General features: G+C 45.8%; 2 protein-coding genes across 2 annotated transcripts; both read left to right on the top strand.

The window, feature by feature from the left end:
* The first annotated feature begins 25 nt into the window (after positions 1-25).
* SFXN2 (sideroflexin 2) lies at positions 26-21,902 on the top strand. Its single transcript, XM_028149364.2, has 12 exons — positions 26-274; positions 11,794-11,978; positions 12,159-12,329; positions 13,314-13,412; positions 14,485-14,560; positions 14,832-14,917; positions 16,456-16,516; positions 16,880-16,946; positions 17,564-17,613; positions 17,951-18,000; positions 19,635-19,682; positions 20,439-21,902. The coding sequence occupies exons 2-12, from the start codon at positions 11,818-11,820 to the stop codon at positions 20,536-20,538; spliced, it is 969 nt and encodes a 322-aa protein (XP_028005165.2). The 5' UTR covers positions 26-274; positions 11,794-11,817; the 3' UTR covers positions 20,539-21,902.
* On the top strand, positions 8,641-9,040 carry LOC103288521 (elongin-C-like). The gene has a single exon (XM_054729075.1). The coding sequence runs from the start codon at positions 8,698-8,700 to the stop codon at positions 8,986-8,988; it is 291 nt and encodes a 96-aa protein (XP_054585050.1). The 5' UTR covers positions 8,641-8,697; the 3' UTR covers positions 8,989-9,040.
* Positions 21,903-23,849: the final 1,947 nt, after the last annotated feature.

Here is a 23,849-nt window from a genome sequence, read left to right on the forward strand (position 1 = left end):
AGCAATAGAACGCGCGGGTTCCAGCTCCGCTTTCCCCGAAGTGCGCAAGCGCGCCACGGTTCCCGCCCACTGCGCAGGCGGGGCCCCCAGAACCGCGGGAGGCAGCAGCTGGCTGGCGGAGTCTCTGCACTAGTGAGAACTCGCCCACGTGGCCGGCGGGCAGCCGGGCCTGTGATTGGTCGGGAAGGAGAGGCGTGGAGGCGGGGCGAGGGGAGGTTCCCGGGCGGAGTCTGGCGGGGCTTCCAGGCCAAGCCTGCATTCCTCCCGGGACCAGGTAAGTGGTCTTGGGAGCCAGCCGCCGGCCAAATCTACCTTTAGTTCTTAAGGCCTGGGAGGGAGCTTGTGTTTCTGTCCAGACTCTGACCCAGCTGGTCTGCAGCGCGGACCGGGCTTCTACCTGCTGAAGCCACGTGGCGAGCGGAGAGGCCAGGATCTGCCCCTGGACCTCTCCCTGATGGCCCCCAGCAAACTTCATCTGTCAGTCCGAGGGGTGGGGGCGTAAAGGGTTGTGCACCCTTCTCCACACACCACTGTTGAAGCCTGGGGTGGAGGAGTCCAAGTGGTGGGAGGCTGCCTGTCGGAGGAGGTAACAAGCTGCCGAGGAGCTGGTCCTGAGCCCTGAAGTGAGCGGACAGCGCGGGTGAAAGACATTGTGGTGTAGCCGGGTTTTGCTAAGTTACGTTAGACCGGGAGGTACGACTTTTGCAGTCCCCAAGGAGGCAAAAAATGGGCCTGTACTTCTAGGCAAGGAAGATGGAGAGGGAGTCTGGGTGAGTTGGGAGGTACTATCTCCCACCTCCTCTCCATGCAGAGGACAGGAAAAGAGTCATCACAGGGAGCTAGACTCTGGAGACACAGCAGCGCACAAAATGCTCTAGGATATTACATCCTTATTTCGCACAATATTTCATTTCATTCTCAACCCTAGGAAGTGGTTATTTTAAGCAATATAGAGGAGATTTGAACCCATTTCTGTCTGACTCTTATGTAAGTTCTTTTAAACGTTTTTGTATTGTCCAGAACGGAGTGGTCTATATTTGTGATGTAAACCTAGAACTTTTTAAGAGCTGATACAGTGTGTGTGTGTGTGTGTGTGTGTGTGTGTGTGTGTGTGGTGGGGGGTGGTACACCTTGACTGCACATGCCTGTGTGCCTCTTACTAACCTCGCTGGGTAGGTAAGGATTATATGAATTATAATTGGAGATTATATGAATTATTATATGTCGAGTTTATAGAACATTGCCTGGCACATAGGAAGTGCTACATAGGGCTTAGCTACTACAGTCATGCACCGCATAACTTAGTATCAATCAACAGTAATATGTGTTCATATATGTTGGTGGCCCCATAAGATTATGATGAAGCTGAAAAATTCCTGCTGCCCAGTGACCTTGTAGCTGTTCTAACATAGCACATTACTCGTGTGTTTGTGGTATTGATGGTTAAATAAACCTACTGTGCTGCCATTCATATAAAAGTATAGCACATACAATTATGTACAGTACATAATACTAGAAAATAAGCGACTATATTAATGGTTTATATATTTACTGTACTATACTTTTTATTGTTATTTTAGAGTATACTCTTTATACTTGTAAAAAAGTTTGCTGTAAAACTATTCTGTTACACTGGCAGCAGCCTCCTACATATCGTGTTTACCGTGTCTCTGGTTTTCATCATTTTCTCTTGTACTTGATTTAAATTTGTATTGTTTTATATAGTAACATGCTGTACAGGTTTGTAGCCTTGGAGCAGTAGGCTATACCACATGGCCTAGGTGTGTAGTAGGCTATACTATTTAGGTTTGTGTAAGGCACTCTGGTGTTCACACAACGGCACCATCACCTAATGAGGCATCTCTCAGAATGTATTCCTGTCGTTAAGTGGAGCATGACTGTATTAATAGTTTCATCTAGGTTTTTAGACTTTGCCCCTCTTCCTATCAGCAGGTTTTCTAGTCTGGTGAAGATCATTGGAACGAAGGCAGACTTCCCCTGAATGGTCCTTAGCTATTTAAGAATCCAACTAAAGTAATTTTTAAAACATCTGCTACCTGCATACCTGCTTCAGATCGTTGGAGAGAAAACTCAGTTAACAACCTTGACTAAGGAGGTGCAAGATGAATGGTTAATTTAGAGCATCATTCCTACAGTCTACCCGTCTCTATCCTGGTTCTTTTGTGGAAAAAGGCAAGGCAGACTTCTCTAAGTTGTTGCCCTGGAGTCACATAAGTGTACATAATCATATACCTAGGCCTGCTTGTTTAATTTTTAGTATCATTCTCCAGTTTGCCCTGCGCAGACTTGACACCAACCCTTGCCATTTCAGTGGTCTTTGTGTGTGACCTTGAGTCTTTGGTCGCTTCGATCTTCCTCTGATGTGAGTACCAGCCATAAGGTCTTGTTTTTATCCCTACCTGGGATAAAAACAGGGACACCTTGGGTACTTCCCTTCCCTTGCAAGAAGATATCCCAGAGTGGGGGTTGGAAGTCTGTTCTCTGAGCTCTGATACTGTTTGCCACAGAAAATTAACTCTCTCTGGCAGGATGAGCGTTACTTCCGGATATTTAGTAGATTATTTCATTTCTTCCTATCTATCTATCTATCTATCTATCTATCTATCTATCTATCTCCTTAACAAGTAACCTATAGTGGATAGAACACCTACCTAGATGACCCTAGGCCTGTGAGCAAGGGAAAGTAAGGCCCTAGCTATTGTCAGATCTTTGGATGGGTATACAGGACTGGATCTGTTTGTTGTTAGTGGAGGGCTGTGTAGTGCCACAAACAGCTCAATCATGTGAGCCTTTCTAGGCATTAGTTTCCTGTTCTATAAACTGAGATCTTGTATTCATCCCTAACCCTAGAAGGAAAGGGAGTTATCTGTCAATCCCTGTTTGACCTCCCGCTCCCCCCTTGTTCTCAGTAGTGGAACCCTATTTCTCCATTAGTGGGGCCACGCTGGACAGGATAGTGACCTCTTTAGGGAGTACCTAGATGTGGCTCTGTGGGAAGAGGGAGGGTAACTGGAAGAAAACTTAGAGACTAGATAGGATGCAGTATAAGCAGGGTAGACAGTTTGCATCTTCGTTAAAGAAAACCTGCTGTTTGGTAACTAAGGCAAGTTCTGAGTTTAGATTTTAAAAAAGGTAACATCCTTGATGCCAGGAGAACCCACGGATAAGTTGGAATGCATTCCAAGTAGGCAGTTAGTGTCTCTAGAAGGTAGGTGAGAGATACAGCATGAACCTTACAGTCTATCAGGGAAGTCAGAGTTCACACAGTAACTGTAAGTAAGAAAGTGACAATTCCGAAAGCCCAACATGCTGCCAGTGAAAGCAGGATGCTAGGGGAGCATGGAACAGAAGGGCCGAGTTTGGCTGGGAAGGAGTCATGGAACTGTGCCCTATGGGGCATTGATGTGGGGAAGATGTTCCAGGCAGAGAATTTAGATTTTATTTTGCCTATTTGTACATCAGATGAGGGCTGGACAGGTACTGTCCTGACCTCAGTAATGAAGGCAAAGTTTCTTGCAGAATTTAGCAAATGATTACCCCTTCATGGTAGAAGAGCTTCCATTGTAAAAGGCAGAGGACTCGCCAATGTTGGGTTGAGGGTGGTGAGAGATGTCTGAGAAGTGTGTGTGTGTGTGTGTGTGTGTGTGTGTGTGCGTGCGTGTGTGTGTGTGTTGAGGGAGAGGCATAGCAACTTGCTCTGCTGGGCTGTTTCAGGGGGTACCAGTGTGGAGCTCTGTAAGCCAAATCGGTGTGTGATTTACTGTCCAGGCCAACTTCTTTTTTTCTTTTTTTTAAAATATATTTTATTGATTTTTTACAGAGAGGAAGAGAGAGGAATAGAGAGTTAGAAACATCGATGAGAGAGAAACATCGATCAGCTGCCTCTTGCACACCCCCTACTGGGGATGTACCCGCAACCAAGGTACATGCCCTTGACCGGAATCGAACCTGGGACCCTTGAGTCCGCAGGCCGACGCTCTATCCACTGAGCCAAACCGGTTTCGGCCAGGCCAACTTCTTATAGGTTCGTTTGGAGTCAGGTGAACTCTTGCCCCTCTCCCACTCCTGGTTCAGTTGGGACTGAGTGAAACGCCTTTGGTCTTTGAACCAGCCTGCAGGAGGCCAAGTTTAGCCTGTTCCTGGAGGGCAAAGCCCAGAGCTCCATGGGCACAAGCTGTGCGTGTGAACTTGTAATTTTCTGTGTATGGAAAATTCTGAGTTAAGGTGATATTTTAAAGAAAAAATGACAAATGACCTAGTAGTGGAAGATATAAGTTAAATCTGAAAATTATTCATTAAAAAAATGAGTGGGTGTTATTTAGTGAAGAGGGGAGGGAATAGCACTCTGGACAGGGAATGGTGTTTGCAAAGGAACAGGTGGCAGGCAGCCTATTGCATTTCAGAAAGTCCTGTGGGCCCTAACCGGTTTGGCTCAGTGGATAGAGCATCGGCCTGCGGACTGAAAGGTCTCAGGTTCGGTTCCGGTCAAGGGCATGCACCTTGGTTGCGGGCACATCCCCAGTGGGAGGTGTGCAGGAGGCAGCTGATCGATGTTTCTCTCCCATCAATGTTTCTAACTCTCTATCCCTCTCCCTTCCTCTCTGTAAAAAATCAATAAAATATATTTAAAAAAAGAAAAAAGAAAGAAAGTTTTATGGCACTTGAAACTCAACATGTGGAAAATCAAACTTACTATTTTTCCCCCTGAAAGCCTATTTTTCTATATTCTCAGACTTAGCACGTTATTGCCCAAATCAGAAACCCCAGGTATCACCCTAAATATTTGTGATGTGTCAACTTGACTAGGCCAAACAAAATTCCTTAGCACTCTCCACCCCCCCCACACACACCTCATGTTTGTAGTGGGCTATGAGGGAGAAGCAGCCATTCCTAGCCAATCCCTTCCCACACACCTTCTCCCCGTTATTCCAAGGAACACTAATTTAGGGCTGTGGTGAAGGGATTTTGCAAATGTAATTAAAATCCATAATGGGTTGGTTTTGAATTAACCTAAAGGGAGATTATCATGGGTGGTCTGACTTAATCAGATGGAATCCCTTTAAAAGAGGGCTAGGCCCCCCTGGAGTCAGAGACAGCTGGGCCTGCATTACTTCCCTTTCCCCCAGGATCAGCCCTTCCTGTCTGTCTCTTTTGTTGACCTCCGGCTTACTTAGCCAACTCCCACAATTACATAAGCCAATTAGCTAATTCCTTGTACTAAATCAATTTTTATCAGTGTGTGTATGGGATTTTTGTTATTGTTGGCAGAAACAAAGTTTCTGGATAGACAGACCAGTTTGGTGGATAGACAGACCTCCTGCTGGGGCCCGGAGTGGATTGCCTGTGTATGAGATTTTATCCTATCTAATAAAAGAGTAATATGCAGATTGACCAACACTCCAACACACAAGATCAAGATAGCTGCCCCTATGTGGTCAGAGATCCTGCCCCCATGTGGACAAAAGATGGCCACCACAAGATGGCCAGCAGGGGAGGGCAGTTGGGAGGGACCAGGCCTGCAAGGGAGGGCAGTTGGAGGCGATCAACCCTGCAGAGGAGGGCAGTTAGGGGTGACCAGGCCGGCAGAAAGGGAAGTTGGGGGCAAACAGGCTGGCAGGGGAGCAGTTAGACATCAATCAGGCTGGCATGGGAGTGGTTAAGGGAAATCAGGAAGGCAGGCAGGCGAGCAGTTGGGAGCCAGCAGTCCTGGATCGGGCCTAAACGGGCAGTCAGACATCCCTCGAGGGGTCCCAGATTGGAGAGGGTGCAAGCTGGGCTGAGGGACACCCCCCCCCTGCCCCCGTGCACAAATTTCGTGCACCGGGCCTCTAGTATGTCTATATATTTCCTATTGATTCTACTTCTCTGCTTGAACCTAGACTCATAATATTCCTCCTATACCTGATCACTTAGGTTCTCTCCTTTTGGGCCCTCCTCTCTGTTTGGTGCATTTGGGTTCATTTTAGCGCCACTTCTTGCCTAGATTATTGGGGTCCCCTTCCAGCTCCTCTTTCTGAGTCTTTATCTCATACTAGAGGCCCGGTGTATGAAATTTGTGCACAGGTAGGGTCCCTAGGCCTGGCCAGCGATCAGGGCCAATCAGGGCCTTCCTTTGTTCCATGCCACCACCTGGTGGTCAGCGTACGTCATAGCGAGCAGTCCGTCGAACTCCCAAGGGGACAATTTGCATATTAGCCTTTTATTATATAGGATGATTGTTCTTTATAAGCTACACATCTGATCTTGTCACTCTTCCTAAAATCTTTTAATGGCTTCCTGAAATTTTTAAATTTTATTTATTTTTTTTAATATACTTTTATTGATTTCAGAGAGGAAGGGAGAGGTAGAGAAATATAGAAACATCAATGATGATAGAGAATCATTGATTGGCTGCCTCCTGCATGCCCCACACTGGGGATCAAGCCCACAATCTGGGCTTGTGCCCTGACCTGGAATCGAACATGACTTCCTAGTTCATAGGTCGATGCTCAACCACTGAGCCACGCTGGCTGGGCTTCTTCCTGAAATTTTTAGGCAAAAGTTTCAAAGCCTTAGCTTTATGTTTGACTCCAGTTTCTCACTTCTCAACATATCTACTATTAATTTTTCTTTTGGGAAAATTTTTTAGTGCTTGCCCTAGAGTTTGCAATATACATTTACAACTAACCCAAGTCCACTTTCAAATAATACTATACCACTTCATTGGTAGTACAAGTACCTTACAATAGAGTATTCTCAGTTCCTCCCTCCCATCCACTATATCATTCACTTATCTACAGCTATAATCACTGGATACATGGTTGCTATTATTATTTTGAACACACTGTTATCTGTTTGTTAACTGTTAACAATTAGAATAAGAAAAGTAAAGATTTTTTTTAACCTTCATTTATTCCTTCTCTGACACTCTTTATGTAGATCAAGAGTTTATGACCTATATAATATTCTTTCTTTCTCAAGAACTTCTTTTAACATCTTGCAAGTCAGGTCTCTTGTTGACAGACTCCTTTAATTTTGCTTGTCTGAGAAATTCTTTTTCTCCTTTATTTTTATTTCATCTTTTTAAAAATATATTTTATTGATTTTTTTCCGAGAGGAAGGGAGAGGGATAGAGAGTTAGAAACATCGATGAGAGAGAAACACCAATCAGCTGCCTCCTGCACACCCGCCACTGGGGATGTGCCTGCAACCAAGGTACATGCCCTTGACCGGAATCGAACCTGGGACCCTTGAGTCTGCAGTCCGACGCTCTATCCATTGAGCCGAACCGGTCAGGGCTTCTTCTTTATTTTTAAAGGATCATTTTGTTTGATGCAGAATTCTAGGTTCATGGGTTGTTTTATACTTTCAACACTTACTGGTAAATATTTCACTTTACTCTTGCTTACATGGTTTCTAAAGAAATGTCTGATGTAATCCTTTGCTCTAAGTAAGGGTTTTTTCCCCCTCTTTCTGGCTGCTTTCTTGTTTTTCTTTATCTTGATTTTCTGTGGCTTGAATATAAAATGCCTAGGTGTAGATTTGGGGGCATTTATCTTGCTTGGTGTTCTCTGAGACTCCTGAATCTGTGGTTTGGTGTCTGTCATTAATTTTGGAAAATTATCAGTCATTACTTCTTCAAATATTTCTTCTTTTCCTTTCTTCTCCTTCTGGTATTCCCATTATGTGTTTGCCACATCTTTTGTAATTGTCCCAAGGTTCTTGGCTATTCTATTCTTTTTAAATTCTTTTTTAAAAAAAAATATATTTTATTGATTGTTTTACAGAGAGGAAAGGAGAGGGATAGAGAGTTAGAAACATCGATTCAGCTGCCTCTTGCACACTCCCTACTGGGGATGTGCCTGCAACCAAGGTACATGTCCTTGACCGGAATTGAACCTGGGACCCTTCAGTCCGCAGGTGGACGCTCTATCCACTGAGCCAAACCGGTTAGAGCGTCTTTTTTAATTCTTTCTCTCTCTCTCTTTTTTAAAAAAATTGTTGATTTCAGAGAGGAAGGGAGAGGGAGAGAGAGAGAGAAATATCAATGATGAGAGAGCATCATTGGTTGGCTGCCAGAAGCACTAGGGGATATTTTTCTGACCTTCACCTTGAGAACCTAGTGGGTTCCTGGAGGTAAAACTCACAAAAGTAGTGTCCTCCAAGATTGAGTCCCCACTTGTCCACATCGAGCTCCAGAAATTCGTTGATTACAGTTTAAGTTTTCCAGTGATACTTGCCCTAGCAGTGGGCTTCTGCTCTCAAAGAGCTGTGTGTCTCTTTTCCTGCCTGTCTCCAGGTTTTGAGGCAGTGGTTTGCCCTATGATCTCAGTTCTCTGATGGGTCTAAGAATAGTTGTTGATTTTTAGTTTGTTCAGCTTTTTTTCTTGTTGTGAGGGTAGGAGTGACATTGTGCACACCATGAGCTTTCAGTGCTGGCTCTTCCTTTTGCTTGAAATACAGCTCTTCCATCTATTTAACTTCTATGCATATTTCCAAAACATTCTTTATTTCTCATACTAACAAAGTGTGTTCAGAATCCCTCATCTAGCCCAGAACCCACGGAGGCAGGCTGTGGGGGTGGAGGGGCAGCCCTGGAGTGGGGGCTGTGGGGGTGTGCGGGGACCTGGCAGGGTGGCTGCGGGGCTGACAAATGGAGAAGAGAAAGCCTATGGTGGCTGTGAAGGCCCTGATGCCATGTATGTCAAGTTGATATCTTCAGATGGTCATGAATTTATTGTAAAAAGAGAACATGCATTAACATCAGGAACAATAAAAGCCATGTTGAGTGGCCCAGGTCAGGTTGCTGAGAACGAAACGAATGAAGTCAATTTTAGAGAGATCCCTTCATGTGTGCTATCAAAAGTGTGCATGTATTTTACTTACAAGGTTCGCTACACTAGCAGCTCCACGGAGATTCCTGAATTCCCAATTGCACCTGAAATTGCACTGGAACTGCTGATGGCTGCGAACTTCCTAGATTGTTAAATAAAATAAATTATAATAAACTGTTAACTATTTCCAGTATTTAATACCTGTAGTTCGGTTAGTAACTTTTTCATATATAGCATGTTGCTTGTGTGTGATTGAACTTTATTTTAAAAAATATATATTTTATTGATTTTTTACAGAGAGGAAGAGAGAGGGATAGAGAACTAGAAACATCGATGAGGGAGAAACATTGATCAGCTGCCTCCTGCACACCTCCCACTCGGGATGTGCCCGCAACCAAGGTACATGCCCTTGACCAGAATCGAACCTGGGACCTTTCAGTCCGCAGGCCGACGCTCTATCCACTGAGCCAAACCGGTCAGGGCTGAACTTTAAAGTCCATTGCAAAGCAGACTATCATCTCTGCTTTTGCATGACACAGTTGAAATTTGTTTGCTACATCAACAGATTAAGGATATATTCACCAATTGAGAAATAAACAAATATGCCAGTTGCTAGGTAGTTTTCCCTTACCCTTTGGATGTGATTTTTAAAATTAGAGCGGTGGCGATATAGTAAATGCTGAAATTTAGTCATAAATGAGCATATTCTACAGGCAAATATTGGGGCTATGTATTTTTATGTTTTTAGTATTGTTGTTTTTAAACCTATTCTGATCTTATAGCTGTCATTACCATTATTAGAATTATGCAAATAATTGCATTAAAAACATGTTTATAACTTAGACAAATGTTGATTTTTATAACTGTCGAAGACATGAGTTGAAATTTCTTATGTGTCTTTTGATAAACTGCAGTATTGTTTTAAGTGTATCTTGTCTTTTTGTTCATTGCTACAATTTAAGAACTTTATTTAAAAGCAATTTGGAAGATTACTTGGTAAGGCTGTTGGAGTAGTGACCTTTAGAACTGTAGCCACGTGGTCAGTAAGTGAAGTACATGACCTCGGTTTCATGTGTACTGTGCATTTTGGCCAATCCAAAGTACTGTATTTTCATTGACTATAAAGCTTCCTTTGCAATATTCATTCTTCTTACATAGTCCCTTGTTGTGATTATACTTCTGGTTGCTTAAATGTTTAAAAAGACTCACTGTGAACTTTACCCACATCTTAAAAGCTAGACTTCTCTGAACAATTCCAGTCTTCCTGCATCCAACTGAAATGTTATAAAATATGACAAGCATGTGGACAGATATAGTGCAAATCTTATGATGCACTGTGATACGGTATATGAATTATCTTCTATTAATTAAAATGTGTCCCAATAAATATGCCCATCATCTGTGGGTCTCCCACTGACATATAACTTATAAAGAGGTCATTCAGCTTTTATACTAAACAGACAAAAAATGTTTCAAAAGCTATGACAGAGCATCTCTGCTTGGGCCTGGGAAAAGAGAACTGTAGTTTGGTTTATTATTGTTTCTATCTTAGTAGATCAAGGCTGTCATTAGGGTTTTTAAGTTTCCATCTTAGTTCTTCAAGACTGGTTTAATATGGACCAATTTTTATGGAAACTGCAAAAATCATAAACAACCAAGATCTATAAATGATTTTCCTCTTAGAAAACTTAACATTATACTTTCTAGCTTATTGAAAGCAGTTAAATATATATGTTAATTCCATATATTTAGTAGCTTATTAAGATATACTGGTAGAAAAAAAAACAACAAAGATATACTGGTACGTATTTTAGTATAGAAGATTACCAAGTACAAGAATTATATTCTGCTACTTGAGACAAATGATGTCAATTATAAATCTAAATAATAAAAGATTAAGGTGATAGCTAGAATCAAATTTTACTTTGACTGATTTTAGTAGGTTACTTTTTATGTTAGATCCACAAGTAACCTTAAGTTAAAATATTGAAAAAGAACTGAAAAATTAGGAGAACATGTATATCTTGTGGCAAATGATACTTGCATGTTAATAAAGGCTCTGTTGAAAAAAAAAAAAAGAAGAAAAACTCCTCATCTATTTCAGATAAGGTGACCATTTCATTTATCATCCAAATTGGGACACATCCAAATTGAGAGTGAAAGGGGTGCTATTCGTAATGACCCCAGGCCAACATTCCTAGGCAAACTGGGAGATATGGTCATCTCAGTTTTAGATGTCTCTTTGCTGGCTTTCCACTGCTCCCAGTGTCTGCTGTCCTTATTGAATTACTTACCTGTTTAACCTCTATTCTGAAAGTCCTTGAGGGCAGACATGGCACCTCACTCACAGCCATGGCCCTGAATCTCTCACAGGGCCAACATGCACCACACACGACACGGAAATGATGGAAGTGTTCATTTCCACTTGATCTGTGATTGTTTCTACCTTTAATGGGATCCCCTGCCTTCTTCCTCCTTCAGATAAATCTATCTTCTAGGGCCGCGCTCACATTGCACTCCTTCTGGGAAGCCCCCTCTGATTACTCTGTTCCTCCGCCCCTCAGTCTCTGCTTCTGCGTATCTCCTGTATTATGGTTGCTCTACATATTACATACTGTTCCACTGTGGGCTCTTGTTCCTCAGTCAGTCTCAGCTCTCCAAGTACAGGCTCTGTATTGACCCTTTTCCCAATCTCCCCCGCAGCATGATCAAGCACAGGGCTGGCCACCAGTAGGCACTCAGGAAACACCTGTTGGTTCCCTGTTGCTCAGTCTGAGTCCTTCCCAAACTGTTAGATGAGGGCAGTGGCTGGTGAGAGCAGGCAGTTTACCAAAGTGGGAGATGCTCAGCTTAACGATTCTCTCTCATGACTAGGTAACGACAGCTATAAGATCAGAATAGGCTTCCGGGCCAGGTTTTGATTTAGGGAACAGTTCTCATTTTTCCTGTCTTCCTTAAGTACACAGTTGTGTGTGTGAGCAAGATGGAGCCTGACCTGTCTGGTTTTAACATCGATGCCCCCCGTTGGGACCAGTTCACTTTCCTGGGGCGGGTGAAGCACTTCTTCAATGTCACGGACCCTCGCACTGTTTTGGTACCAGAGCGGGAGCTGGATTGGGCCAAGATGATGGTGGAGAAAAGCAGGTGAACGGTTAGGGGAAGGGGTTGGAGGCACTGGGGCAACTTTGATGGGTTCCCTAGAGGAGGTGGAAACGGAGGATGAGGAGGGTATAGGCAGAAATCTCAGGAAGGAGGGAGAAATTAGAGCAGGATGACTTGGAGTGGGGGGGGGGACAAGGGGGTAACTCTGTCCTTGGGTGACAGGATGGGGGTCGTGCCCCCAGGGACTCAAGTGGAGCAGCTGCTGTATGCCAAAAAGCTGTATGACTCTGCCTTCCACCCTGACACCGGGGAGAAGATGAATGTCATTGGACGGATGTCCTTCCAGGTTCCCGGCGGCATGATCATCACAGGCTTCATGCTCCAGTTCTACAGGTGGGACTTGGGAGCAAGGCAGTGGGAGGTGTAACCACTTGGGTCTGCTAGGCAGGGAGCCATATTATAATAATAGCCATCTTCACTGAAACTTTCCTGATACGAGGCACTGTGCTAGATTCTTTGAATGCGATACCTCACTTAATTTTCTCAAGAGTCCTACAGAGAGGTACTATTCCCTCTCAGTTGTATAGATGAGGTTCTAGAGAGGTTATATAACCTGTGCACGATCATACAGCCAGGAAGTTATTGGTACCTGGATTTTAACTTAAGGCAGTCCTTTCTAGAACTCTCAGTGAATAAACTATGCTAATTTCCTCTTTAAAAAAGTGCTTATATCAACAATGAGTTCAATGTATTTTATAAAGTAATATCCCAGGAAAAAATAAGAAGGCCCTTTCAGCTCAGGTGGGGAGAGAATAAACGGAGCTGCTGGATGTATGGCTTTTGCCCTTCCTCTCTTCCTTCTCCCGCCCCCTGTGCATTTATTTGTCTAGTTATTGAGCCAGACTTTGGGCCCCGGCTGTTAGGAATATAAAGACTTTAGTCCTCCTTTCCCCTCAAGGAGCTTCCAGTTTTGTTAGAGACCAAGAAGTAAGTGAAGAGTCACAGTCCAGCTTGCTAAGTGGTAGGTTGAGGAGAGAAATGGGGGTTGTAGGAGTTGGGAGCATGGGATGACTTTGTCTCAGGAAGGGCAGGGGAAGGGTCAAAAAGGTTCCAAGGAGGAAGTAATCTCTCAACAGGGCGTGATTTAGCCATGAAGGGAACAGTGTGTGAGTGTGAATGTGAGTGAGTGTGTGTGTGTGTGTGTGTGTGTGTGTGTGTTTGTGTTTGTGTTCCAGGAAGAGGAGCAAGGCTGTACAAAATCCCAGGTGTATACAACACGGGAACAGTTTGGGGAACAGCTGTTAACATGGTTTGACCTGTGCATACCAAACCCTCCCTTCCATTCTCCTCTCCTTTCCGGACCTCGATTACTGGTAGGACGATGCCAGCGATCATCTTCTGGCAATGGGTGAACCAGTCCTTCAATGCCTTAGTCAACTACACCAACAGGAATGCGGCCTCCCCCACATCAGGCAGGTAGGAGACCTGAACCCCAGGCTGTGCACATGGGTTTGGAGGAGGTGGCTGTCCTTTTGCCTCTAGGGGAACAACCTTTCTAAAGGGTTCTCAGGGTGTCAAGTCCTCCCTGCGTAGGGTTCACACTGGACAGGTGACGAAGTTTCCCCCTTTTCAGGGTTCGGAGGTGTTCTCTTAGGCTGACTAGGGAAGCATCTTCTTCTTGGACCAATTCAAAATTTGTTCATTCTGAAAATATTTCTTCTACATTCATTCTACACATATGCCAGGAATGGTTCAGGTGCTGGGGATACGTTTGAGTAAGGCATTTGTGGCCCCTCTTCTTATAGAACTTAAGGTCTTCTAAGAAAACAAGCACAGTAAGCTCAGATTGTCGCCATTAGGAAACACACCGGTGACAAGACAGAGAACAGCAGAGCGGTGTCTGTGTCGATAGGCTCGTCAGGGAAGTCCTCAGCTGAATTCTGAAGGATAAGGATTTAGTTATGAAAGAGCCCAGGGAGCCCAGCCAGGGGGACTCAGTGGTTGAGCACTGACCTATGAATCAGGAGGTCACGGTTGGATTCCCGGTCAGGGCACATACCCGGGCTCGGTCCCCAGAAGGGGACGTGTAGGAGATAGCCAGTCAACGATTCTCTCTCATCATTTTTGTTTCTATCTCTTTCTCCCTCTCCCTTCCTCTCTGAAATCAATAAAAATATATTAAAAAAGAAAAGGAAGAGCCCAGGGAAGAATGCCCGGGGTAGGGAGCAGCAGTGTGCAGAGATCCTGAAGTAGGAAAAAGCTGGGTGTGATTAAAGTACAGAAAGGAAGTACCTGGGACAATATATAGCACATGATAGACACTCAATAAGTATTTGTTGAATTCAAATACAAATAAAGTACAGAAAGGAAGCCCCGGGGGTGGGGGGCTGGATCATCTGGAGTTAGGGGGAGGCCACAAGATGACCCGGGACAAACCACATGAGCTTCTCAGGTACGAAGCCCCATTTCCAGACTTTCTCACTCAAGCCATGGTCGTACTCTCAGCCAGAGGGGCTCCCCATTCCTGAGCATCTCTCTCCTCCACTAGACAGATGGCCCTTTCCTACGTCACAGCCACAACCACTGCGGTGACCACTGCTGTGAGCATGAACATGTTGACAAAGGTACTTCTGGGGCTGCTGTGGGCATGGTGGCCACTAGGGGGCAGCAAAGTCCCAGGGAGAGCTAGTGGGTGAGTTGGGGTATAAGCAGAGCCCAGCCAAGTAGTGGGAAATGCAGCAGGGCTGTCCCCAGGTTGGTCCTTCTCAGGCCTCTGCGGGAGTTTGGGTTCCCAGATGGTTGTCTGGGTGTGCGGCAGTAGCCCTTGTTTTGTAGTCCCTCCACTCTCATCTTGCAGCGAGCCTCAGCAACTCCCAGGTTCCCTTTCTCCAACAGAAAGCTCCACCCTTGGTGGCCCGCTGGGTGCCCTTTGCTGCTGTAGCTGCTGCTAACTGTGTCAATATCCCAATGATGCGACAGCAGTGAGTACAGGGCTCCCTTTTCCTCCTTACAAGCCACAAGGTCAGCAGGGAAACCAAGGCACGAGACCAAGGCAGTGGGTGGCTTCTTGGAGCTGGGGTGGATGTGGGGGGAGGCTGCCAGGCTGTGCCTCTGAAGGGTCCCCGAGGATTGACTGCTCTAATAGTGATGGCCAGTCCAATAGGAGTGACGGGTAATTTAGGTTTAATCTGTGATGGGTATGTGGGAGTCATTTTTTGGATGGTGTGGGATGGAGACATAAGGTGAGCCTGTGCATTTTATACTCAATCATGTCCTTTCAACTGCAACTGTATTTAAGTTGTGAGCGCTGCCTACTTCCAAAGCCCTGGGGATGGTTTACAGGATGAAATGCAGCAGAGTGAGGTGTCCAAAGATAGAACAGAGCCAAGAAGCTTTGAAAGAAGCCTGAGGAGTAGATAGATGTTTTCCAGGTACCCGGCTCTATGAATAGGTAAAAGTAGAAACCTGTTGTGTCTCTCGGTTCTTATTCCTTGATTAGAGAAAGCATAGACGTTCCTCTGTTATAAAATGGAATGATGTAATATATGTAAAGTCCTCAAAATAGCACCTGGAACATAACAAGTGCTATATAAATGTTAGCTTTTTAAAAAATACATATTTTATTGATTTTTTTCACAGAGAGGAAGGGAGAGGGATAGAGAGTCAGAAACATGGATGAGAGAGAGAAACATCAATCAGCTGCCTCCTGCACATCCCCCACTGGGGATGTGCCCGCAACCAAGGCACATGCCCCACAACCGGAATTGAACCTGGGACCCTTCAGTCCGCAGGCCGACGCTCTATCCACTGAGCCAAACCGGTTAGGGCTAAATGTTAGCTTTTATTGCTACTGTTGTCACCATTGCCTTCATCATCCTCACCAATTTCTACAGCCACATTTTCTTAGAACTGCTAGTAAACGGGAATGTATCGCACTTGCCCTTGCTGAAAGACCCCACTACCGGGATAGTTGTGCATACACGTTGCTCCTCTCCTCTTTCCCTTCCCCATCCAGTTGCTCCTTTCCATCAAATGAATAAGTCCCAGCCACCTACCTGGTTTTGGGTTGAATGCTGTCAAGAACTGGCCTGAGAAGAATAACCAGAGCAGCTACTGTTTGTGGTGCAGTCGCTCGGTGTCAGACACCGGACTAAGCACTTTGCAGGCATTATCCTGTTAAAACACCAAGTCCTATGAAGTGGGTGTCAGGATTGTCTCCATTTTGCAGTTGAGGATAACTGGGTCTTTAGAAGGATTAGGGAAGTTGCTCATGATCAGACACGCTCTGCAGTTTCAGGGTTCAACCTAGGCAGTCCGGGCTCAGGACTAGCTCTCTTAACCAATGCCCTAGATCACTTCAGATTCCACTCACTGGAGTGCAGAGGAAGGCTACAGGGCAAGGCTACGGAGGTGGCTCCCTAGAGCTTGAGTGCCCTGGCCTTGGTCCCCTGGTGTGTCACATGGTTGGCAGGCTTCCAGTACCCCTTTCCCATATCCAGCATCTCCTGTCTGTGTCTAGGGAACTCATCCAAGGCATCTCCGTGAAGGACAAAAATCACAATGAGATTGGTCATTCCCGGGTGAGCAGAGGTCCTCCCTTTGGGTGGGAGGAGGGAACTCCCTTTCATACCCTTTCCTGTCCTTAGCGGTCCGAGCAGGCGTGGGCTCCATTATAGGGTCTCCCCCACTCCACTCTCATTCTCCTCAGTTTCCCCCACATTTCTCTGTTTGGGACATTTCTCATGTCCTTTCTGCATCATTTCTAGTCCTGAAGCTGGCTGGGTGGGTGAAGGTTGGGAGAAGTCACTCAACCCCTGGCAGGTCCATCGCTTCCCCTTTACCAGCTCAGACTTGGCTGTGACCCTGACTCTGACCCTGCCTCTGGCCCAGCCATGGATACTGGATAAGGTCATTCCTAACAACTTGCTCTTTTCTGCCCTCAGAGAGCTGCGGCCGTAGGCATCACTCAAGTGGTTATTTCTCGCATCACCATGGCAGCCCCTGGCATGAGTAAGATGGGGAAGCCTTCCCCTCTGGGGGCCCCTGGAGCACATGCTAGAGGCCTCAGCCACACTCAGCTTTTGGGTGGGAGGTGGGATCCCAGCTTCTACAGCGATGCTTCTCATACTGGTTTGCTTGAGTGCTGAAAGCCACAGGAGAACCACACTGTAGTTCTTGGAACGTCAATTGATGAGACATTTTAAGTTATTTTTATTCAGCACATATTTCTTAAGTACCTTCAATGTACTGGACACAATGTGGGGTGCCGGGGAGACAGTGGTAGCAAAAATAAATCCCCTGCCCTCGTTTTGCTTCCAGCAGGGGCATGTTACAGAGGAAGATAAGAAGTCTGTTTACATGAGCTTTCAGAGATAGTTTTGAGGACACTTTGGGCCTGGGGCACATGTTCTATTATTGCAGGTGTGCTTTGGGAAGCACCCTCCTGCTGGGACTTGGGGGACAAGTCAGAGTGGCCATGCCTACAGTCCGCCATTCTCCCAAATGAAAAGTATTTTCTGGAACTTCTGTGGAAGGAGGGAGAATCATTCAGTCCCTGATCTGACTTCGGAAAGGGGTCTTAGGGATAGTCTCACAGGTCCCCCCAGCTTCTCCCTGGTTTCTTTCAGTCTTATTGCCAATCGTCATGGAAAGGCTGGAGAAACTGCGCTTCATGCAGGTGAGTGGGGTTTCCTTTTGCCTCTTCCCTGCCCAGAGTCCTCCCACCACACCTGTGCCTGGGAGCTCCTGATCCTCTGATCCTTCCCTCTCGCTGCCAGTCTTCATCTCACGGAAGTAGGGCTCAGAATACCAGTCCCCCTGGCTGCCCGCTTCAGACAGCATAGCCGGTAGCACGGCCTTGTCTACAGAGAGCAAGGAGAGCCCTTGTCCTCTCCGTCAGGGCCAGCAGTCTTACACCTGCGGCTTGTTGGTTGGTTGGTCGCAGGGCAGGCATGGGGTTCACCTTGAGGTATATAAGCCCCATGTGGGTTTTCCTTTTGTTTGTTTTTGTGCAGAAAGTCAAGGTCCTGCATGCGCCGTTGCAGGTTATGCTGTGTGGGTGCTTGTGAGTAACATGTTTTCTTGGTTTGGGTTCTGTGGTGGCTGGGGCACCAAGACCTGTCTTATGTCACCCGTGTTGAAGAACACGTACTCCTTTGCCTGACTTCCACAGTGCCGGAGCTCAGTACATCTGTGATCCATCTAGAGAGCTCTCACCTCACCTTTTTGGAGGGAACCAGGCTAGCAAGGCTGTGCGCACACATGCCCATGGAAGGCAGAGTGCTTGGGTACCCTCCTGTCCCAGGGTCTTCCCTCTGACCTTACGTCTGGAGAAGAGACAAAAATGATGAGACAAATGGGAGATATCTGTAATACTATCAGCAATATTAAAACTATATTTCAAAAGAAAAAGAAAAAAAAAAAGATGAGACAATCCCAACGTGAAAAAGAAGTGATAGTGATGCGACATGACAGAGGTGTTAGCTAACACTCAGATCATCATGTTGCGATACGTGAATGTATCAAATCAACATCTTAAACTTCCACATTGTTATATGTCAATTATATCTCAATAAAATAAATAAATAAATAGATAAAATACACGAAGAGACAAAAATGTGTGGCAGCCTGGGGCTGTCAAGTATCCCAACCTCGCACAGGAGGAAAACACGTCAGGGCAGCATTCTTAGGTGCCTGCCATCGACTGGACACGTCCTGCCATGAATCATGCTTCACAGGACTACAGCGCTAATGACAGCCACAACAACTGACACTTATTGAGTGTGCCCCCTGGGCTAATGCTGCACACCTATAATTTCACTTACGCTCCTCAGCCCTGGACGCATAGACGCCCTCATCTTCTTCTACAAAAGAAGAAACTAAGGCTTGGAGCGATGAAGACACTTGCCCAATTGCTGGAGCTGAGATTGGTCCTTGGCAGACATGCTATACTTCTGTTAATTGAATTCCCACGAGTGGGCACTTACCACCGGTTGGGTGCTGTACATCGGTCGTTATCTCACTGAATCCTCACAGTGACGCTGCAAAGTAGACACTCTGGTCCTCCCTCTGCTGGCCCAGAGATAACGTGCCCCAGGCTGTACCACTTTTAAGTGTCAACGCTGTGATAGGAACTCAGGTTCGTTAGACTCTCAAATCCTGTAAGACATGGTCCTAGACCTGCATCATCTGAAAACTTGTTAGAAGTAAAGACTCTCAAGCCTTTCCCGAGACCTACTGAATCAGCATCACATTTTCATAAGCCCTCGGAGTTATCTGTATGCACATTGAAGTTTGATGAACCCTGCCCTTTACTGTTCTCCAACAGTCCAGATGCTCAGTGACTAGAGGGGCAGGATCTTTGGATTCACACCTTTCACTGCTTTCCCTGCATATCAGTGGATGCATGTGGTCTTTAGGGCTGCTGCTTACACTCCCTAGTGACTTCATGTGCTTGAACAACAGGGGTGGATCGGGGTAGGGGATGAGGGATGGAGGCTGGCTGATTTTAATCCATGCTAGAATGAGTATCCTGGCACCTAGAGACCAGGAGAAGGGTTGAAGGGAGAGGGGTTGTGGAGCCAGCTGGGAAGGGAGGCCAAGTGAAGGGGCATCTGCCCTATCCTTTAGGGGGCTCAGGCATGTGGGAGGGCCTGTGGGGAAATGCCCCCTAATGCTTTGGTTTCTCCTTTTTTCCAGCCTCATCTTCATGGTGCCAGTGGCATGTGGGCTCTTCCCACAGATATGGTATCAGCTACTCATTCCTTACTTTGTTTTACCAAATGTCCTGTCCCTACTCTCCCTGCCCTGCTCGCTGTCCGGAAGGAGAGAGGGAGGGGCAAGAAGGGCAGCATTTGTCCAGGGACAAGTGCCTATCAGCCTAAACTCTGGGCCTCTTAACCCTGCGTGAATGGTAAGCCAGAACACGTCTCCAAAGGGATGAATTGCTTCCTCCCAGTGCAGCAAGGGCTGCCTTGGAGAGAAAGTGGGGGAACAAGAGACTCTGTCCTGCTGGTTGGGTTATTAGATAAATCTCCCCAGGCTGGATCCAGTCTTTGAATTTGAACAAGGGGAACAGGTCCTTATTCTGGCTCTTATTTGCCAGAGGGTGGATGACTTGAACCTCTTCACTCCCCTTGCATGTCATGGAAGGGGAGCATCAGATGGGTGGGAGGAAGGACTAGTTCCAGGAGACCAGGTATGACTACATACCTGGAATATATGCCGAGGAGATGCCACTCTCCCCTTCCTTAGTGCTCTTAGCTCAGTGGTCATCTGTTAGATGTCTCCTGTGTTCTGAGCCCTGTGCCTGTAATCTTGTGGAGAAGGTGGAAGTTGAGCACCAGGGAGAAGGAGGACAGGGAGAGGTAAAAGCAACATATTGTGGTGTACAGCAGCTACTACTAATTCTGAAGGAAAATATGGGAAAGGGGCTTCTTAGAGGTGGTATTTGATTTGCTGCTGTCTAGGTGGCATACTCATAACCTTCTTCTCTCTTCTCAGTGAATTGCCAGTTTCCTACTTGGAACAGGAGCTCCAAGACACCATCAAGGCCAAATATGGAGAACTTGTGCCTTCCGTCTACTTCAATAAGGGTCTCTAAATGTCCCACCTCAGCAGGGACCGGTCTATACCAATATTCACCAGCTCCTCCTTAGCTGCCTGTGCCCTCATTCCTCTTTGCCAACAGGGCCTAAGGCTAGGGTGTATTTGGGGGTGTATGAGGCAGCAGAATTCCTCATGCTTCTACCCAGGCACTTGGCTTATTGGGCTCCAGGGGATGAAAGGGAACAAGGGGTGGAAGACCAAATCCTCTGTCTGCTTCCCCCTTCCATCCCATGGAAACCAGGAGCTGAGGCCCCCTCAGGGAGAAGTTGCTGGGACCTGAGGGAGACATTCAGCAAACCGATTGGAAAAAACAGGAAAACTTTGGGATTCTGGTTCCAGCCAGGATTGGGAAGAACCCCTGGGACAGAGAGAAGTTTCTACTCTTCTTTCCTCTTCCCTCTGTGTCATCTTCTCTCAAGCTATGAAACCTTTACCCATGTAGTTCTAGCTAACGCAGGAAGTATGTGTGTTGCGGGGAGGGAGGGCTAGTCTGTGTCACCTTGGGGCTCATCTCCACTCTACCCCATTCTCCTCTGTCAGAAAGGCTCTTTGGGAGTGCTGCTAACCTTGAGTTTTATCAGGCACTTGGGAGTTCTTAGTGCTGAAAAAAGGTCATTGTGTGAGGCAGCAGAGTTCCCATGGTGCTCAAGCTCTGTCTATTGATACTTTGTTCTGCTCTAAATTCATGTCTGATTTTACTTCTGTGTTTAAAAGATAATTCTGCTCAGCCTGTATGGCTCGGTGGTTGAGCATTAACCCATGAACCAGGAGGTCACGGTTTGACTCCTGGTCAGGGCACATGCCCGGGTTGCGGGCTCAATCCCCAGGAGGAGGCCTGCAGGAGGCAGCCTGTCAATGATTCGCTCTAATCATTGATGTTTCTCTCTCTCCCTCTCCCTTCCTCTCTGAAATGAGTAACACACACGCACATGCACACCTATTTATAGAGAGATCTAGAATGGCTGTGCCTTTGGTCACCTTGAAAAAAAAAAAGTAATTCTAACTGTGAGTAAAAAGGATGTATGTAGGCATCAACCACACATTGTAATGGGTATAATTTCCTAGCTACCTCCCTTCTTCAGCCCATTAGGTTAAATACCAAAGACTGGTGTGTACTGACTAGGAAAGGGAAGTTTTATTTGGACGCCTGTAAGAGAAAACCAGCAGGACCAAAGAGCCTTCAAGGACACACAGCAAAGCACAGTCACTTGCCCTTTCCAACTTGGCTGCTGTAGATGATTTCTCACGCTTCTTGGGGGACTGTTGTGGCATACCTGGGGTCAATGTCTGTATGAGTTTTGTCTAGTATAATTTACTGACTGTTCAAAGATACCACTATGAATTGAATAAATTTCTTAAAAGCACAATGAACTGTCTGCAGCCTGAGTTAATAACATCTGGATGGAAAATAGGATCTGGACTTACTTTGGCCTTGGCATGGAGGGAGGGGAACAACTTTAAGGTGAACCTACCTGTCTGAAGCCTGGAAGCCATTGTCCATTTACCTTATTACAAGGGAAAAATCCACCTGTCTTTGCTGGAAGCTCCAGAGATCTCCCAGAATGGGAGCTGTGTTGCCCCAGAGCAGGAGTTGGCAAACCGTGGCTCAAGGTTTTAAAGCAGGGGTCCTCAAACTACGGCCCGCGGGCCACATGCGGCCCACCGGCCACATGTGGCCCGCCGAGGACATTTATCCGGCCCGCCGGGTGTCTTTGCCGCCGCCGCTGCCTGTCCTGCTTAGCAGCCGACTTAGCAGTGTGCATAGGAATTGGCTCATAGTTTTTTTTTAAAACTATAGTCCAGCCCTCCAACGGTCTGAGGGACAGTGAACTGGCCCCCTGTTTAAAAAGTTTGAGGACCCCTGTTTTAAAGGGTTGTAAAAAGGAAGAAAAGAATATATGACAGATACCCAATGTATGTAACATGCAAAACCTAGAATATTTACTCTCTGGCCCTTTACTCTGGAAAAATAGCTCTTAAAAAATGCATCAGGAGCACCTGTTAAAGCAGATCATATGGCTTCCTCTTCCAGAATTTGTAATTATGTGGGTCTGGGGCAGACCCTCAGAATTTACAATCCTGGTAATTTTCCAGTGATGATTCTACATACTACACTTGAAGGACCATTGCTCTAATGAGAAGGGCCTCCATTCTGCAGTCACAATACTGGCTGCAATTTAATTTTTCCCTCTATTTAAAAAAATTAAAATGTAATCCATTTAACATAAATTCATCCTATTAAAGTGTACAAATCAGTGATTTATAGTAGACTCAACAAAGCTGTACAACCGTAATGATGATCTAATTCCAGAACTTTTTCATTACACCCAAAAGAAACTATGAATTAAGTCACTCCATCCCCCAGCCACAACCCTTCACAATCCCTAATCTACTTTGTCTCTAGTTTTGCCTATTCCGGACATTTCATATAAATGGAATCACATAGTGTGTGGCCTTCTGTATAATGTTTTCAAAGTTCATACATGTTATAATGTACAATTTGATTTTAGCTGATGTCGGAGCAGAAAGGTCTGTGTCTGTGAGCTAGTTTTCTTAGGATGAGATTTGACTTCAGCTTTGCCCACTTCCAAAGACAAATAGGGAAATCCTTACCAAAGCTCAGAAGCAGTTTGACGCTGATGTTCTTTCAAAAATCAACCACCTTTTCTTTTCCTTCCCAGTTTCTTAAGCCTCCTGGCGTTCCTCCTCGCTTCACAGATGATTACTCTTCGGAAAAGTCTGGAGTATGTAGTGGCTACAGTTCAGAGGCACTCTGGAAAGTATTCACTCAGACTGCATTTCAGCTCCATCTTGTAAGGCCTCTGCTTTCTTTCAATTGGCTCTTGTGGAGGTGTGGAAATAAAGTTGGTTAGAGTGACTAAAATGCCTTGGTGTGGGAAGTGCTAATCCAGACTAAGTGTTTGTCCTGTCCAGTACCTCAGTTTGAGCTCTTAGGTAAAGGGAGAAAGGGAAGTTGGGACAAAATCCTGTCTGCCAAATTGAAGCCATTGGGGTTTCCCAATAATGATACTACCTGGCCTTTATATGGCCTCTGTAACTCTTTGATGCCAGGATTAAGACCCTCTCTATGAAAATAATTGGGCCCTTGCTTAGTACTCAATTTTTTAAAAAATTTACATAAGTCTCCTTTCCCCCCCGCCATTGACCTCTCCCCGGCTGCCCCCCAACCCCCAGCACATGCCCTCACCCCCACCCCCCATCTGTGTCCATGGGTTATGCTCCTATGCATGCATACAAGTCCTTTGGTTGATCTCTTACCCCCTTACCCCCCACCTTCCCTCATAG

This window comes from Eptesicus fuscus, chromosome 17 (genome assembly GCF_027574615.1).
Source record: "Eptesicus fuscus isolate TK198812 chromosome 17, DD_ASM_mEF_20220401, whole genome shotgun sequence".
Lineage (NCBI taxonomy): Eukaryota > Metazoa > Chordata > Mammalia > Chiroptera > Vespertilionidae > Eptesicus > Eptesicus fuscus.

What these genes read in the sequence shown, in the direction of transcription:
- LOC103288521 (XM_054729075.1), top strand. Translation starts at nt 8,698, where the DNA reads ATGTATGTCAAGTTGATATCTTCAGATGGTCATGAATTTATTGTAAAA.
- SFXN2 (XM_028149364.2), top strand. Translation starts at nt 11,818, where the DNA reads ATGGAGCCTGACCTGTCTGGTTTTAACATCGATGCCCCCCGTTGGGAC. An exon ending in GCCTCCCCCACATCAGGCAG is followed by an intron (nt 13,413 to 14,484) that starts GTAGGAGACCTG and finishes CTCCTCCACTAG; the next exon opens with ACAGATGGCCCTTTCCTACG. An exon ending in CATGGCAGCCCCTGGCATGA is followed by an intron (nt 16,947 to 17,563) that starts GTAAGATGGGGA and finishes GGTTTCTTTCAG; the next exon opens with TCTTATTGCCAATCGTCATG.